This window comes from Callithrix jacchus, chromosome 2 (assembly GCF_049354715.1).
Source record: "Callithrix jacchus isolate 240 chromosome 2, calJac240_pri, whole genome shotgun sequence".
Classification (NCBI taxonomy): Eukaryota; Metazoa; Chordata; class Mammalia; order Primates; family Cebidae; genus Callithrix; species Callithrix jacchus.
The window spans coordinates 85,935,126-85,954,443 of NC_133503.1; the positions used below are offsets into that span (position 1 = coordinate 85,935,126).

Below are 19,318 nucleotides of genomic sequence, written 5' to 3' on the forward strand. Positions count from 1 at the left end.
GAGTGTTCATGTAAATTTTATTTGTTCATTGCTGGTATGTAAGAAAGCTGTTGACTTTTGTGTGTTAATCTTGTATCTTGTAACCTTGCTATAATCACTTGTGTGGTTTTGTTTGTTTTATTTTTTGAGAAAGGGTCTCACTCTGTCACCCAGGCTGGAGTGCAGTGGCATGATCTCAGCTCACCACAACCTCCGCCTCCTAGGTTCAAATGTTCTCCTACCTCAGCCTCCCAAGTAGCTGGGACTACAGGTGCACGCCACCATGCTCAGCTAATTTTTTGTATTTTAGTAGAGAAAGGCTTTCACTACATTTGCCTGCTGGTCTCAAACTACTGACCTCAGCTGATGTACCCGCCTCGGCCTCCCAAAGTGCTGGGATTACAGGCGTGAGCCACCACACCTGGTCTTTTCTTAAATTCTTTTTTTTGTTGTTGTTGATTCTTTCCACAGATTTTTTTTTTAAATAATCATGTCCTCTGTGAACAAAGACAATTATATTTCTTCTTTCCTAATCTGTATACTTTTATTTCCTTTTCTTTTGCATTAGTAAGTCTGTAAGTATGATGTTGAAAAGGAGTGGTGAGAAGGTACATCCTTGTCTTGTACCTGCTCTTGAATCCTTCAGGTTTTTCACCATTAAGTACAATGTTAGCTGTAGGTTTTTAGTATTCTTTATTGACTTGAGGAAGTTTCCTTGTAATTCTGGTTTATTGAGTGTTTTTATCATTAATAGATAATGGGTTTTGTTAAATACTTTTTCTGTATCTATTGATAAGATTATGTGATTTTTTTTTTCTTCATTAGGTTGTTGATGTGATAGATTACATTAATTGATTTTTGAATGTTGAACCAGCCTTATATACCTGGGATAAATCCCACTTGGTCATGGTGTATAATTTTTCATCTTTTTAAAATCTTTTTATAGAGATGGGGTCTGCCCATGTTGCCCAGTCTGGTCTTGAACTCCTGGGCTCAAGTGATCCTCCCACCTCAGCCTCCCAAATTGTTGGAATTACAGGTGTGAGCCACCATACCTGACCTGTAATTCTTTTTACACACTGTTGGATTTGATTTGCTAATATTTTGTTGAAGATTTTTGGATTTGTGTTCATGAGAGATATTGATCTGTGTTTTTTGTTTATTTTGTTTATTGTAATGTCTTTGATTTGGGTATTAGGATGATGCTGGCCTCATAGAGTGAGTTAGGAAGTATTCTCTATGTTTCTGTCTTCTGAAAGAGACTATAGAGAATTGGTATAATTTCTTCCTTAAATGTTTGGTGAAATTCACCAGTGAACAACACATCTAGACCTGGTGTTTTCTGTTTGGGAAGGTTATTGATTATTGACTCAAGTTCTCTAATAGATATAGGCCTATTCAGATTGTCTGATTCCTCTTGTGTGAGTTTTGGCATATTGCATCTTTCAAGGAATTGGTCTGTTTCATCTAGATTATCAAATATGTGGGCATACACTTGCTCATAGTATTCCTTTATTATTTTAATATCCATAAGCTCTGTAGTGATCCCATCTTTCATTTTTGATATTGGTAATTAGTATCCTTTCTTTTTTCTTTTTTTCTTATTGAGCCTGGCTAGAGGCTTATTGATTTTATTTATCTTTTCAGAAAACCAGCTTTTGATTTTGTTAATTTTTCTCTATTGATTTCCTGTCTTCAGTTTCATTGATTTGCCCTAATTTTTATCATTCTTTTCTGCTTACTTTGGACCTAACATTGCTCTTCTTTTTCTGGTTTCCTAAGGTGGAAGCTTAGGTGTTTGATTTTTAGATCTTCTCTTCTAATAAACATATGCATTTAATGCTATAAATTTTCCTCTAAGCACTGCTTTCATTGCATCTCACAATTTTTGTTGTGTTTTGATTTTCATTTAGTTCAAGATATTTTTAATTTCTCGAGATTTCTTGTTAACCCATGTGTTATTTAAAAGTATGTTGTTTAATCTCCAAGTATTTGGGAATTTTCCAGCTATCTCTATTACTGATTTCTAGTTTATATAGTCTGAGAGCAGACATGATTACTGTTCTTAAATTTGTTAGGGTGTGTTTTATGGCCCAGAATTGTTCTGTGTTGGTGAACTTTCTATGTAAGCTTGAGAAGGTGTATTCTGCTGCTGTTGTTTGAAGTGATCTGTAGATGTCCATTGCATCAGTTGATTGATAATGTTGAGTTCAGCTGTGTCCTCAATGATTTTCTGCCTCCTGGATCTGTCCATTTTTGATAGTGTGTGTTAAAGTCTCCAAGTTGGATTCAACTATTTCTTCTTGCAGTTCTATTAGTTTTTGCTGCATGTATTTTGATACTCTGTTAGGTGCATTGACATTAAAAATTATTTTGTGTTCTTGGAGAATTGACCCCTTTGTCATCATGTAATATTCCTCCTTTCCCTATTACCTTTTTTGGTTCTGAAGTCTGTTCTATCTGAAATTAATATAACTACTACCACTTACTTTTGATTAGTATAGCTTTTCATCTATATTTGTTTTTTGTATTTAAAGTGTGTTTCTTGTAGATAACGTATAGTTGGATCTTGTTTTTTGATCCACTCTGACAATCTGTGTTTTAACTGGTGCATTTAAACTATCGATGTTCAAGGTGATTATTAATATAGTTGCGTGAATAACAGCCTTATTTGTTAGTGTTTTATAGTGTTTCTCTTATTCCTGTTCCTTATTCCTGTTTTCGTCTGCTACTCTTTTCCCACATTTGTGGTTTCAGTTTAATGTTCTCCTTCTTGCATATTAATTATACTTTTTTCTGTTTTTTTTTTTAATTTTAATTTTTTTACTTTTTTAGTGGTTGCCCTACAGTTTGCACTATATATTTGCAAATTTCAAATAATGGTATACTGCTTTTACTTTGAAGGTCCACTTTCAAATAAAATTATACTGCTTCACAGGTTGTTTTAGGTATTTTAAAATATTACTAATCCTTCTTGTTCCTTGTATCATTGCTTTCATTTTAGTTATACAGGAGCATATGCATACACATACGCACACGTGCACACACACATAATTGAAGAACCTTTTATCTGTTAGATAGATTTAAATAAAAGTTTTTATTTTACTTTCATTTATTCGCTGATGTTGTTTATTTCTTTGTGTAGATGTGAGCTTGCGACCCATGTCATTTTTCTTGTCTGTGAAGAACTTTCTAATATTTCTTACACTCAGGTCTACTGGCAACAAATGCCCTCAATTTTTATTTGTCTGAGAGTTTTTATTTCTCCATCACTTTTGGAGGATCATTTCACTGGGCACAGAATTTTAGGGTGGTGAGGTTTTTTTTCCTCAATGTTTTCAATGTTTGACGTTTCTTGCTTGCGTGCCTTCTGAGAGGTTGGATATAATTCTGTCTTTGGTCCCCTAGGGGTAAGATTTTTTTTTCCTGTTTGGCTTCTTTCAGTATTTTTCTTTACCTTTGATATTCTGATGTTTTAATATGGGTTGCCTAACAGCAAGTTTTTTTGGCATTTATCCAGCTCAGTGTTCTCTGAGCTTCCTGAATCTCAGTAATTATTGCTTGAAATATTGCTTCTGTTCCTTTCTCCCTTTTTTCTTCTGGTATCCCCCAGTCTGTGTTTATTACACCATTTTAAATTATGTCACAGTTCTGAGATGTTCTGTTCGGTCCCTTTTCTCTTCCTCCTCCCCCAGTCTTTTTTCTCTTCACTTTCCAGTTTTGGAAATTCCTATTGTCACATCAACTCAAAGATTCTTTCCTCTGTCTGTATCCCATCTACTAAAAACCATTTCTCATAGTCATTCATTTCTGTTATATTGTTTCTAGCATTTCTTTTTTATTCTTTCTTACACTTTCTATCTGCTGCCATTATCTCTCTGTTATTGTATGCTGTCTACTTTTTCTGTTAAAGCCTTATAAGGCATATTAATCATAATTAAAAAAATTTTCTGTTTTTGTAATTACAACATTCCTGCCATATCTGACTTTAGTTCTGATGCTTATTTAGTCTCTTCAAATTGTTTTTTTCCTTTTAGTATACCTTGCAATTTTTTGTTGCGAACTCAAACATGATGTATGGGGCAAAAGGAACTGCTGTAAATAGGCCTTAGTAATGTAGTGGTCAGGAGTGGGGAAGAGGAAGCATTCTATAGCCTTATGGTTAGGTCTCAGTTGTTTACTGAGCCTGTGCCCCTTGGGTTTGAACTTCACCATTGCTTCTCAGTTTTTTCTCCCCTTAGATGGGGCAGAGTATTTGGAGTGATTGGAGTTGTGAATTCCCTTCCCTCGCATGGAAGACTAGAGGCAGCTGGAGTTGAGTATTTCTCTTCTCTGAGGTCAGTTAGGCTCTGATAGAACCTGAACAGGCTCTGACAAATAGTTTCTCTCGAGGGTGGGAATTTTTAACAAGAACAGAATTCTCAGTCATGTTTCAGAATGGTTTCTTTTCTCTTCCCTATGCCAGAAGCATGAGGGAACTTTTCTCTGATACTCACTGTGAGGACCTGGTAGAGCTCCTGGAGGTAAAACTCACAAAAGTCTGGGGCCCGCTTGTGACTGGGTTGCCCTGAAGTTTTTATTTCTTAGGCTGGTTCACACCAAGCTACCAGCAATTCATCTCAGTTCAGGTTTTCCTACTTCCTGCATTGGTTCTTTCTGTTCCAAAATTTTGATTCTCTGTAGCTCCCTGTCTGTTTCCTTGGTTTGGGGAGCAGCAATTTTCCTGGGACCTCACTTTTCTGACAGATCTATGGAGAGTTGTTAATTTTTAGTTTGTTCAGCTTTTTATTTGCTATTAGGGCTAAGTGAAGATTTCTCAGCTTTAAGTGCCAGACTGCACATTCTTCTTAAGTGTTTTACAGTCCGTATTTTCTTTTAGGTAAAATGATGGAATTGGATGAGATAGTCTGTAAAGTTCTTTCCTACTCTACTATTTTGTGATTGCATCTCTTATGTAAACTTTTTCTGTAGAGGAAGAAGATAAGTGTCTTCTGAAAGTGAGAGGAACAAATAGTGAAACTGAAATTATACAATTGGTATTCTGCTATGCTTCAGTCATGTTGCATGGAATGTCCTAGACGTACGTACATGGAAAATTAACGTTAATAGTGCTGTTTATATTGGCACATATATTCCTTATTTTTTTAAATTGTACTTTAGGTTCTGGGGTACATGTGCAGATCATGTTGTTGCATAGGAACACACATGGCAATGTGCTTTGCTGCGTCCATCCCCCCATCACCTACATCTGGCATTTCTCCCATGTTATCCTTCCCGACCTCCCCGCCCTGCAGTTGTCCCTCCCTTACCCCCCCACACAATAGACCCCAGTGTGCGATGCTCTCCTCCCTGTGTCCATGTGTTCTCATTGTTCAACACCCACCTATGAGTGAGAACATGTGGTGTTTCATTTTCTGTTCTCTTGTCAGTTTGTTGAGAATGATGGTTTCCAGATTCATCCATGTCCCTACAAAGGACACGAACTCCTCATTTTTTATGGCTGCATAGTATTCCATGGTGTTTATGTGCCACATTTTCCTTGTCTTGTCTATCGTTGATGGGCATTTGGGTTGGTTCTAGGTCTTTGCTATTGTAAACAGTGCAATGATGAACGTACATGACACATATATTCTTAGTTGAGTGAATTTATAAATAGTTGTCTTGTCCTAAAAGTTTAATTCTGAGTTGAGAATTACCTTTTGAATTGAGAAGATAGAAATTGTAATTCAGTATTTTAACAATAACTGCTTTTCCTCAACTTCTTCTAGTACTTCTTAGCTTCCTTTTAGCCTTTTCTTCCTTTCCCAACCTTTATATATTAAATCTCTTCTCATTCTGTACACACTCTTCAAATGCAATCTTATTTATTTACCAGGTCAGTCATACTCTTCTGTGCCAAAGACCCCAACTTAGGCCTTTGGACCCAAATATCACTTGTCTCCTGGACATCTTCATTTGGATGGCCTCTAGGCCATCTGATTTTAGATGTAGCTTATGCATCTTTGGCAGTATGTAAGTGTTCTCAACCATAAACCCAAGATGGGCAAATTGAATTTCAGTAATCTGTTTGCCAAAATGGCATAAATTGTAAGTAGTGAAGTCAGGATACAAATTGGAAGTCAGATTCTAGAGCTTTTATTATTTTTTCCCCTCAGTAAAAAAAAAAAAAATCTAAGAATCTTTTTTCTGTTGTGAAATAATCTCACTCTTCCCCAAAAGTTGGAAGTAGAGTATTTTTCCCTGAACTATTTGAGCGGAATTTGATACCTAATGCACCTGAATATTTGGAGTGTTTATTAGAGCATTCTCCTTCATAACTGTGATATATCCATCAGAACTGGGAAGTTTACTTCAATATATTAACACATGTACCCTTACTACATTAATGAAACATTGATCCATTACTACCACCTAATTTTGTTTCAGTTTTGTTTTATGAGTTATCTTTTCCCAATAATTTACTTTATAGGAAAAGCATTTAGTTTAGAATTAGATGTTACATTTAATTGTTATATCTGTATATTCTGAAATAGTTCCTTGATCGTTCCATGACCTTGAAATTTTGAAGACTGCAGGCCACTTAATTTGTAGAATGTTTCATCACTTGAGTTTGTCTGATTTTAGATGTAGCTTATGCACGTTTGGCAGAAATATCCCAGAAGAGATGCCTTGTTCTTCTCATGACATCAGGTGTTGCACGATTTTCATTTGTCCCATTACTGATGATGCTCACTTTGATTACTTGATTAAACTGTTGTGTGTTAGTGTTTTCAACTGTTTTTTTCCTTTGTAATTAATAACTCTTTTATGGGACAGAAATGTGAAATCATGAATAGATTCCATTTCTCATTAGACCTTCAATTTATTCATTTATTTATATCAGTCTGAATTTATAGTTTTCTCTTTTTATTTAGTGTTTTACAATATTTAACTACCCTTAATTATTTGTCCCAGATTTGGGCAGCCACTTCAAGTTGCTTTTGTTTCCTTTTGAATGTCTCTGTGATTTTTTGAGCTTTTAAAAAAATATTTTCTGGTACAGGAAGATGTTCCAACCTCACCTTGTACTTACCCTGTCTCAGCCCTGGATTCAGCCATTTCTCTAAGGAACCCTGCTTCCTTTTAGTAAAGAATGATGTTTAGAAGTCAAGATGTAGGTGCAAGGTATGTTAGCTGATATTGAGGTGTCACTGCTCCCAGGCCCTTTTCAGTAGACAAAGTGAGGGATTATGTGCATATGTGTGTACACACATGCATAAATACATACACACATTTGTATATATACATATCGTCTTACCTGTTTTGTGCTGCAGTAATAGAGTACTACATACTGGGTAATTTATGAAGAACAGACATTTATTTGTCACAGTACTGGAGGCTGGGAAGTTCAAGATCAAGGCACTGGCATCTGGTGAGGGACTTTGTCCTGAATCCTCACATATTGGAAGGCTCAAGAGCAAGAGAGGAACTCTCTCCACCAATGCCTTTCATAAAGGCACCTGATATCATTTATTAGGGAAGAGCTCTCATGACCTAATCATGAGACCTTATCTGTTTTAAGACCTTATCTCGTAATACCATCACATTAGCCATTAAATTTCAACACGGGAGTTTTGGAGGGGACACATTGAAATCATACCACATATACACCATTTTGCTTAGATTTATCAATATACATTGAACAGGGCCAGGCACGGTGGCTCACACCTGTAATCCCAGCACATTGGGAGGCCGAGGCAGGTGGATCACTTGAGGCCAGGAGTTTGAGACTGGCCTGGCCCACATGGTGAAATCGTGTCTCTACTAAAAATGCAAAAATTAGCCTGGCTTGGTGGCACAAGCCTGTAATCCCAGCTACTCAGGAGGTGAGGCAGGAAAATCACTTGAACCTGCGGGGTGGAGGTTGCAGTGAGCCGAAATCCACTCCAGCCTGGGTGACAGAGCAAGATTCTGTCTCAAAAATATATATATATGTATATATATATATGTATATACATATATATACACGTATACACATATATTCATATATATACACGTATATTATACATATACATATATACGTGTATATATATAAACGTTATATATACATATTATATATATATATATATATATACGAGATACCTGAATTGATGTTGTTCTAGATATATGTTGAATTCAGATTCAATATCTGAACTGATGCTGTTCTATATATAGATATAGATTGACACTTCAATTCCATTCCAACACTAAAGATTTATTCTGTTTTCACCTTCACCCTGTTTGTAACTCCCTTCTGTGTCAGTGAGAACATGTCATAGTTATTATTTTAACTTCTAAGCTCTATTGGCCTTACTATATAATGGCTACCTTTATTAAAGTGATTAATGGGTCAGAGGCTGTGCTAAATGCTTTGCTTTCATTATTTAATTTGACCTTTCAACAACTCTATAAAAGCTTTCTAGAAAAAAAAAGGAGACTAAAAGAGATGAATTTAGTTTCCCTATATGGCAAGTGAAGGACAGAACTGGGATTGGAACCTTACTCTACGTGACTCGGATATCTGTGCTCTTAATCATACTGTTTTTAGCCACTGCTACTGTAAGTGCAACTCTTTAGGATTAACTCCTAGAAGGATTGCTTGTTTATAGGGTATGCACATGTAAAATTCTGGTAGGCCCTGATACATCACCCTTTAATAGGTTATGCTAATGTATACTTGCCAACGCTGAGACCACTCACTTTTCTGCATTCTCCTTAACATTGGATATTATCTATTATTTTAGTTGTGTATGTTTTTTATTTTTTAAATCAATTCGAAAAACCCTGTCCCTCTTCAGTCTTCTCATACTAAAGCCTATTTGATTATGTCAGTTTTCTTCTCAAAAATTTTTTCATCATTTTCTCTTATTAGAAGACTATCTAAAAATGTTTCTGGATAGCATACAGAAAGGCAGTATGATATGGCCTCTGCTTCTCTCTCCAGTCCCACCTCCTTCTGTATGTCGGTTCTCACTCTGTGATCTGGCACTCTATGCCTGTTTCAGTTTTCTCACCACATGCTTTCTCTTGTTTGCGTCTGTGTTTTTGTACATACTGTTCTTTCTGTCTAGAACTTTTTTTTTACCTCCCCCATTCCCTGTTCACACTTTTCTTCTTAGCCACATCTAGCTTATTCACTTTCTAGTTTAGATTCACTGTAAAACCTATGTTAGATGCCTTTTCTATGTGGTTTATTACCTTAAGGTTTTCAAAATGTTGCTTCAGAATTTTACTTCTATGTACAGAAAAGAAAATGCTGGTTAAGTAAGGCTACTTTGGTGAATATGTAAGAAAGTAAAGGAAACCTTATTAGATATTAACTGTATTCATGAAAATCACCAAGCAAATTGAAAAATATAATCAGTTTTAAAAATCTTATAATGGTTTATGACAAACTACAATGTAGTTTCATTGTGTTTTTCTCTGTAAAGTACCTGCCATTCTGGCTGGACTTGACCCCAGGGACATTGTGGCAGTGCTGAATGAAGAGGGAGGCTACCATCAGATTGGACCAGCAGAATATTGCACTGACTCCTTCATTATGTCAGTGACCATAGCATTTGCCACCCAGTTGGAACAGGTGAGACTTTCCATGAGATTGGTGACTAAGGAAGAATTTGAGAACACTATGTAAAACATTTTACCTTCCAGGTATTAAGATTTACAAATAGACCTTTTTTTTTTAACTTTTGAAAAATGACTTCATAACATGTTTTCTTTTATAATAGAAAGAAAACTTTTTAATTTAGAAAAAGAATAGATTTTGATTATCTTGATTGTAAGAGAATAAATTAAATCTCTCAGGATTTAGGAGAATGATCATCAGTTAACATTATTTTCCATTGTACTGTGTGGCATTGTAAGGACTAACATGAAAGGATTTTTAGATTTGTGAACAATTTACTTTTTGGAGAAACTTACAATGTAAGGAATACTTTCTTCCAGTAATATTTAATGCCTATTGTGTTTGGGGTTCTATTTTACCTTGTTTATAAACTAACAAATTAAGGTGTTACTATCATGGATGCTAGCAGAAGACACAGGTTCTTGGATCAGAAACAAAGGAATTTATTACCCTCAGCACAGCAAGAACATGAATATTGGTATATTTCCTTCAGTTCCCCTTACCCCAAGTCCCATGAGGACTACACAGAGGGGCCCAGGTCATTGCTTTGCACATTAGTAGGTTTTATCATAGCTGAGGAAACTGAATTTGAGGAACCTACTACTTTTATTATAAGCAGTAAGCAGGCCTGGTCTTTGTCCAGGAGGACACATTACCTTATCTCTCAAGTTGCTTAAACAACCCTGGGAAATGGGCCGAGTAAAAGAGTGGTTCAGGCCTTGCAGTCTTGGCATACTCTGCAAGAATGTACAGGAATGCTCAGGGCTCATGGTAGATTGCCTTCTTCCCAACAGTGGCTCAGCGCAAGAGTAGCTGTTATTCCACTGCCTTTCTCAAGTCCACCTCCCTTTTTCTTTCCCTCCTCTGCCATCAGCTTGGTTTTACAAGTCTACTTTCCTTGACATTATGTTGTTCTATAGTAGCAGAAATAGTTAATACTTATAAAAATAGATAATATGGTTTGTGACTGTAAAATTTTTATCAGATTATTCCCTTCCCCGCTTTTTTCCCTAAGAGACAAGTCTTTGTTGCCCAGGCTGGAAGGCCTTGGCATGATTATAGCTTACTGTAGCCTTGAGCTCCAAGAATCAGTTGATCCTTCTGCCTCAGCCTCCTGAGTATCTGGGATTACAGGCATGTGCCATCACACCCAGCTAATTTTTAAATTTTTTAAAGAAACAGGATTTCTCTATGCTGTTCAGGCTGGTCTTGAACTCCTAGCCTCAAATAATCCTCCTGCCTCAGCCTCGCAAGGTGCTGGGATTACAGGTGTGAGCCACCATGCCTGGCCTTATTTACTTTCTTAAAGGAACAAAATGTTCATATAATCCACATTCACAAATGAAATATGCAATTAGTGGCCACATTATTATTTGACTTGCAAGGTATATCAGGTAAAGATTTTTATCAGGAATGTGTTTACTTTGTCACACTGAATTCATGCCCACTATATAAAGAACTTTGTGTTTTTTGAGCATGTATTCTTTCTCTCCTAATTTGGTAATTTCCTCATTGGTACATACATACTTTTGCCTTTGTATCAGTTTCCTTATTTTTCTTCTTCTCTTCTTAAAGCTCTGCTTGTGGATTGTTATAGCTTAATATGCCACTCTAGTTGCAGGGAAAGCCAGATATCTATTGTCTTTATTTATTAACCATGTCAGAACACTCTTATCCATATGTCAGATCATTAGGAATGTACTATATTTTTACTGTGTTGTTAACACATTTGCAAAGCATTTTATTTTTTTGAGGTGGAGTCTCACTCTTGTCGCCCAGGCTGGAGTACAATGGTGCAATCTCTGCTCACTGCAACCTCCACCTCCCCAATTCAAGGGATTCTCCTGCCTCAGCCTCCTGAATAGTTGCGATTACAGGTGCCTGCCATCATGCCTGGCTAGTTTTTGTATTTTTACTGGAGATGGAGGTTTCACCATGTTGACCAGGCTTCTCTTGAACTCCTGACTTCAGGTGATCCTCCCGCCTTGGCATCCCAAAGTGCTGGGGTGACAGGCATGAGCCACAATGCCTGCCTGAATTTTAAATCACTGTTTTAACATTTTTATCCTCCTTAGGGAGGCGTAATTGTTCCTATTTATTAATTACTGTATAATGCTCTGTATAATAAACATTGTGCCGCCTCTCTGCATATTTTGCATTTAATCCTACCACAGTCTTGAGTTATTTTCATTTTAAAGATAAGGAAACCAAGTCTTGGGAAGATCTTACAGCTAGTTAATGCCCCAAGTATATCTAACCATGTGATCAGTTTTAATATTCTCTTGTTCTCATATAATGCTCTCTTGCCTCTTAATGAGTTTGGAATAAGATAGATTTGAGTTGGAATCTCATTTGCAGTATTTACTAGCTCCTTCAACTTAGGCAAGTTACTTAACCTTTTTGAGGTTTGATTTTATAGTTACATAGTGGTGATAGTACTATCTTTTCAGTAGTGCATAAGCAATGAGGTAATATTAGTAAGGTGCCTACCATAGAGTGAGTATGTGAGAAGCTATATTTGTATGATAAAGTTTCCTGTGGGTAATTGACCTATTGAGTCCGTAACTCTTAAAAACCAGTATAATACAGTTCTTGATAATACAGGTAACTTACAGGGACAAATTACTATTTCAGCCCTGTCTCTACTAAAAATACAAAAAATTAGCTGGGCATGGTGGTGCGTGCCTGTAATCGCAGCTACTCAGGAGCCTGAGGCAGGAGAATTGCCTGAACCCCGGAGGAGGAGGAGGTTACAGTGAGCTGAGATCCTGCCATTGCACTCCAGCCTGGGTAACAAGAGCAAAACTCCGTCTCAAAAAAAAAAAAAACCCACAAGTTAATGTCTGGCAAACTGCTTGCTATCTCTTTAAAAAAATTAAGCCAGATAGATTCCTCAGAATGTTAAACAGAATTACCGCATGACCAGCAATACTACTCCTAGGTCTATACCCAAAAGTATTGAAAACAGGTGTTCAAATAAAAACTTGTATGTGAGTGTTTATAGCAATACTATTCATGATAGTAGGTGAAAACTTTTGGCTATCAAAAAGGTGAAAACAGATGCCCAGATGAATGGATAAACAAACTTTGGTATATCTACACAATTAAATACAATTTAGCTATCAAAGTACTACTGGCTGTGGGTGGTTGTGGCACACACCTGTGATCCCAGCTACTCAGGAATTTGAGGCAAGAGGATCCCTTGAGTCCCAGCAGTTCAAGATCAGCTGGGGCAACATAGCAAGACCTCCATCTTAATGGTAAAAAAAAAAAAGAAGTAATGAAGTACTGATACTTGCAGCAGCATAAAGGAATGTTGGAAACATGCTAAGTGAATGAAGACAGACACAAAAGGCCATGCATTGTATGGTTCCATTTATATGAAACATCCACAATAGACAAAAGTTCCTATGAGCAGATTTGTAATTTCCAGGGACTTGGGGCAGGAGAGTGTGGGTGGTGGGGTGTTGCTGCTCAATAATTATATTCTTTATGTTTGGGATGAAACTAGCTGTTTAGTTTTTTCCTCTCAACTTATTCAAAGGCAGTGTGAGAAAGCATCTAGTAATAAACAAATTTACAAAACTTTTCAGATGCAAATCAATGACTTAGCACATGTTACTATAAAGTTTTAGTAGAATGGAGGATTAAGTTTCGAGATAGAAGACTGGCTAGTGATAATCTTGCTTCCTTCTTTTCATAAATATTGAAAGTTAAGAGTTGGAAAAAAAATAGTCTCGAAATATCAGGATAATAAAGAATTTTAAAAGAATTTCTTTCCATAATGGGAAAAACTTAGAATTAAATATACTGTGAAATATATAAGGATCTTTATTTCATAATATTTTTATTGCTTTGTGATTATGAAAGAAAGTAAAAAAATGAAAATCTTGTCTAAGCCTTTCCAGAATAATCACTCTTATGGATAGTGTGTTTTTCCCCAGGTATTTTCCATTCTCACTTAACAGCTCACTGTGTGCTAGGCATTGTTGTAGCCACGACTATGCATCTCTTTTAATCCTACCAACAACCCTAAAACAAGTGGATACACATAGTGATTAAGTAATTTTTCTAAAGCTTTATAGTAAGTTATTGATGGGACCAGAGTGGGGTTTGGGATCTGACTCCAGAATCTGTGATCATAACAATTCTAAGTGCATAGATGTGTGTACATCCACATGATTAAAATCTACTCACTTAAACATGAATACATTTTACAGTGTGGGATTAAAATAATTTACATTTATTATGTGTCTGGTATTGTGCTATTGTAATCTAAGTGGTTACTACTTTTATTTTCACAAACTATATGAACTATTCCATAATTTTTTTAAACCAGCAGTATGTCTTAGAGCAGGGACCCCCAACCCTCAGGCTGTGGACTGGTACAGGTTTGAGGCCTCTTAGGAACCAGGCTACATAGCAGGAGGTGAGCAGCAAGGATGCAAGCATTATCCCCTGAGCTCTGCCTCCTGTCAGATCAGTGGCAGCATTATATTTTCATAGGAGCATGAAGGGATCTAGGTTGCATGCTCCTTATGAGAATCTAATGCCTAATAATCTGAGGAAGAATAGTTTCCTCCTATAACTGTTCCCCCTAAACCCTCCTGTTTGTGGAAAAATTGTCTTCCATGAAACCAGTCCTTGGTGCCAAAATGGTTAGGGACTGCTGTCTTAGATAACTTTCAGTTAGTATGTTATTATTTAGCAGTCATGGTGTATGATAATTACATTTAAGCCATCCCCTATTGACGAACACATCAAATGTTTATAGCTTATTGTTTAACAATATGCTAGTGAACATTAGGGGTCTGTCAGAAGATATTTTATGTTTTGTAGGACAGGAATCCCATCTCTTAGTCATATGTAGCTATGAAACTATCAACTCTGAAAAGTAACGCTCATAGTACAAAAGGTGTTTTTTTGGAGTTAATTCGTAGGCCTCTAAATTTTGACAGAATAGCTAAAAACTTTATTGGAGACCTTAACTAAGATGTTATATATTAAATAGCCCGCAATAAATTTTTTTAAAGCCTTTTCTGATTTATAACATAGAGCCTCTGATGGCTGAGTAAGGATAAGATGAAATAAAATATGTGAAAATAAGGAAAGCTCAGTTTGAAATATTTAACCTCTTTCTTCTAGTTAGAACTTTCACATATTCTTTCATGGACCAGTTGAATGCAATGAAAACTTTAAAACAACATAAATCTATAAAGTCTTTTAGACTGCTTTTCTAAGACAACCCATTAAAAAAAATTAAACTAGTAATTTAATAGTAATTTGGCAGAAATTCAGGCATTTTATTTGAGGGGTTAATTTTAAGACATCAAATAAAAAGTCAACATTTTAGCAAATATTTTTGGAGTGCAGTAGATGCACAAGCATGTTTAGTGGTTTAGAAAGTAATACTGTTTTCCTTTTCCTGAAATGTTTAGTTAATTCCATGTACCATGAAACTTCCAGAAAGACAGCCTGAGTTTTTTTTTTACTACTCTTTACTGGGAAATGATGTTACAAATGAACCCTTCAATGATTTGATCAACCCTAACTTTGAGCCAGAGAGAGCATCGGTTCGCATCCGTAGCAATGTAGAAGTTCTTCGTGTTTACCTGGCTCTTCAGTCTAAACTACAGGTAAGTACTGCAGCAAACGTTTTTAACTGGAGGTGGTCTTTTAAGCATTAATTTAGTACCTAAACTAAACTAGACTTTAGTACCTAAACTTAATTCTGTTTCAGTAGTAGGGGTTATCTTTCTGCCACATCTTCTAATTTTTTTAGGTACTATCCTGAGTCATGAAGTCACTGGCATTACAGTTACTTCAGAATTTTATGAGGTAACACCTCTCTTCCCAGTAATTGACAAAAGAGGTGTATCAGTTATCAGTCCTTTGCAATAAAAAATTATTCCTGGAGCCTAGAGCTGTGGGCATAGGCAAGGTTTTATTACTGTTAGTGGAGATATTAGGTGTAGGCACACACATCACAGTCTCGATTTCAAAATATATATGCCTTACTGTTTTTAAAAGCAACAAGGTAAGACAGCATTCTAAAATCTGCCCTTGAGTTGAGTGTTTTTTTATGAACTCTTTTTAAATTGGACTCCATTTAAAAGCAAACAGTGGCTGAGCATGGTAGCTCATTCCTATAATCCCAGCACTTTGAGAGGCCAAGATAGGAGGATCACTTGAGGCCAAGAGTTCATGACTAGCCTGGGCAACATAACAAGACCCTGTCTCTACAAAAAAGGAAAAAGGAAATACTTAGATATGGTGGTGTGTGCCTGTAATCTTAGCTACTTGGGAGGCTGAGGTGGAAGGATAACTTGAGTCCAGGAGCTATGATTACCCCGCTGTACTCCAGCCAAGGCAGCAGAGCAAGACTCTGTCTCATAAAAAAGATAAGTTAACCTTACCTAGTAAACCTTACTCTTCTGTCTTTTATGACACTTCCTTTTGATAAAACAGAAATAGGGTGGTGGTGTATAGGGTTAGATATTCATTTGTTTAAAATAAAGTAATGGACAAGAGGTGAGAAGAAACATTAGGAAATTTTAGTAGAAATAAATTTCAGAGATGGTTCTCCTAAACCCAAGATATTTAGAAAACTGAAGACTGTATAAAATGATGACAGGCAGAAAAAAGCAGTTTGAATTTTCTTTTGTACCTAACATATCAGTCCTTACCAAAAGTGTTGATTTATTTATCAGTTTCTAATGGAGGACACTTACATGATAAAAATACTTTTTCTCCAGCCCATAGAAATATTACTCATTAATATAATAACTTTGAGACTAAGTTACAGGTCTCTTTTTTTTTTTTAGATGATGTCTTGCTCTGACATCCAGGCTGGAGTGCGGTGGTGTGATCTCAGCTCACTGCAACCTCCGCCTCCTGGGTTTAAGCGATTCTCTTGCCTCAGCCTCCCAAGTAACTGGGACTACAGGCGCATGCCACAACGCCCAGCTAATTTTTTTTTGTACTTTTAGTGGAGACACGGTTTAACCATATTAGCCAGGATGGTCTCGATCTCCTGACCTCGTGATCTGTCCGCTTCGGCTTTCCAAAGAGCTGGGATTACAGGCATAAGCCACTGTGGCCAGCTGTCTCTTAGCTCTTTCACTAATGATATTAGAGCTAAATATATTTTATAGCATGATTGTGTATTTATTATTTATTAAAATGTGAAGTTTGATAAGGCTTCAATATAGTGAGGCAAAATAAGTTATGTAACATTTATCTGGAACGGTTTTTTTTTTTGTACTTGTCAAAAGATGGTAATATTGAACTTTTAATTAGCTATCAGTGATTAACTGCATATTCCACTCCAGAGATATTCTTTTACTTACTGTTGAGCACTCTTTTTAATATGAGGTCTGAAAAGCAAGAAAAGAGAGAAATAAATACTCAAGGTATCTTATGGGTGAATAAAATAAAACTATTTGAGGTTTTTAAATTCCAAATCAGGATTGATCCACTGACTTATTTTTTAAAACTATGTTTAAATTAATGATAAAATGGAAATAGAAAAATGTTGAGGTATTTCTTTGTTTTTTTGTTTAAATTTATGCATTAGTTATTTTGTTAAACATTTTGCATAGTAAAATATTAAAGTAGCTCATCAAAGAGACAGGAAAAGCAATAACATGATTATGTAATACTGAAAGAAAAAATGAAAAAGGTAATAGCTATTATTGAGTTTTTAGTAATATTTGTGTTTTATCACCAGTTTTTTAACTGTTATGTGTGAGAATTCCTTACTTAGTCACTTCAGGTCAATGAGGTATAATCTGCGTTATATTTTCTTTCTGTGAATCATTTTATAACTTCTTATTAAGTTTATGACGTTTAGGAGAAAGGAGAAAGTATAAAGCCGTATTTTGATTTTCCCTTTCATGTTAGATTCATCTCTGCTGTGGAGACCAGTCACTTGGAAGTACAGAAATACCTTTAACTGGATTACTAAAAAAGGGCAGTACCGAAATCAACCAGCGCCCAGTCACAGTCGAGGGTGCTTTTACCCTTGACCCTCCAAACAGAGCCAAACAGAAGCTTGCGCCTATTCCTATGGAGCTAGCCCCAACTGTGGGAGTGTCTGTGGCTCTGCAGAGAGAAGGCATAGACTCTCAGGCAAGTAGTGGCCCTCCTTCCATTCCCCTAACTCCACTAGTCGCACTCATGATTACTTAAAAAAGTCGAACCTCAGAAGAATTACCTTCATAAGGATATATTTATTACTCTTAATTAGTGGTGTGTGCTATGTGATACCTCCTTTCTGAAAAGACTTTTCTGAAAAGTGTTGTAACTTCTGTTGTGGTTTGTAAGTAATCCTACCCAGAGCCCTCTTAGCCTTTGGGACAGTCTTCTTGTGTAGTGGAAACCCACTCATGGTCTCCCTCACCACCAACTCAGTTAATGATTAAGGCAGAAAAGGAACGCCAGTAAAAGAGAACATTTTTAGACCTAGGAATCTGCATTGCTGTTATCTTTTTGGTTAACACAACCTGAGCTAAAATAAAATCCTTGGTTCCTTAGTGCTTTTTAGTCCTCATACTGTCTTTAGTCAGTTTTTATAACACAGATGAACATTTATTTGACTATGTATTTTTGTTATTTGTATCTTTTCCCAGAATCAACTTTATGTTGTTCTTTCAAAAAGCTGATCCTTATGCAGGTTGTGAATTAAAGATACAAAAACTGAAATGAGTGTTTAAAAGATATATGTACATATATTTTTAGTGGGGAGTGGAATAAAGGAGAGAAAGAAAGTCATATTAGACATCTTTTTTCTTTTCAGGAATGTAGTTCTCCATTGTACTGCCTTAGTAGGAGTAACCATTCCCAGGGACACCTATTCCTGACTTCTTTTCTCAAATATCCCTTCTTACTCCTTAGGATGCGTTTTGGTATTCAGCTCTGGATATTATATTTCCTCTGTTCATCTTCCTTTTTCTGGTCCTAGATGCTATAAGGAAATTTGCAAATTATGAAGAAAAATAGACTAGGAATATCCAAACTGGGAAAGGAAGCTTATGTTTTTAAAAACAACGCCAAGTTTTTTTTTGCTTAATTGTGAAGGAAAGTTCTTTGCAAATTATCCTTTATTTAAAAATTGTTTTTAGTCTTTAATTGAATTAAAGACCCAGAATGAACATGAGCCAGAGCATTCAAAGAAGAAAGTTTTAACCCCTGTAAAGGAGAAGACACTTACTGGGCCAAAATCACCAAGAGTGTCCCCTGTTCCATCTCACAACCAGTCACCTCCAACAAAAGATGATGCAACAGAAAGTGAAGTGGAAAGTTTACAGTATGATAAAGACACCAAACCAAATCCAAAAGGTAAGGTCTTTTATTTGTTTGTTTACAGATCTTTGAGGTATTACATTTTGCAACCATCTAAAAATTGACTATGACAACTTTCATGAGATATAAGTAAAAATTGTGGATTTGTTAAGAACCCATAGTGTGTGGAAATATAAAAAAATTCAATCCAAAGTCATTGCAATCTATCTAACTTCAAAATAGAATTCCCTAAATTAAGGTAAGAGAATTTTTTATTTTACTTGTACACTGGAAATATCCTATTGAACAGACATTAAAGAATACGGTTATTGTGAATAGATTTTAAAAATGATTAAATTCTTAAATATCTTGAATTTTGGAGAAAATAGTTATTAACTGCCACTATAGTAAACT

The 19,318-nt window shown here is 36.0% G+C and overlaps 1 protein-coding gene across 3 annotated transcripts in view; it reads left to right on the top strand.

The window, feature by feature from the left end:
- Window positions 1-19,318, top strand: part of CEP120 (centrosomal protein 120) — an 85,533-nt gene that overhangs the window by 12,788 nt on the left and 53,427 nt on the right. For all 3 annotated transcript variants that reach the window (XM_078364995.1, XM_078364994.1, XM_078364996.1), the window contains 4 exons: window positions 9,429-9,577; window positions 15,061-15,258; window positions 17,525-17,752; window positions 18,745-18,961. In XM_078364995.1, coding sequence (XP_078221121.1) covers window positions 9,429-9,577; window positions 15,061-15,258; window positions 17,525-17,752; window positions 18,745-18,961 — 792 coding nt within the window. The remainder of the gene's footprint in view (window positions 1-9,428; window positions 9,578-15,060; window positions 15,259-17,524; window positions 17,753-18,744; window positions 18,962-19,318) is intronic.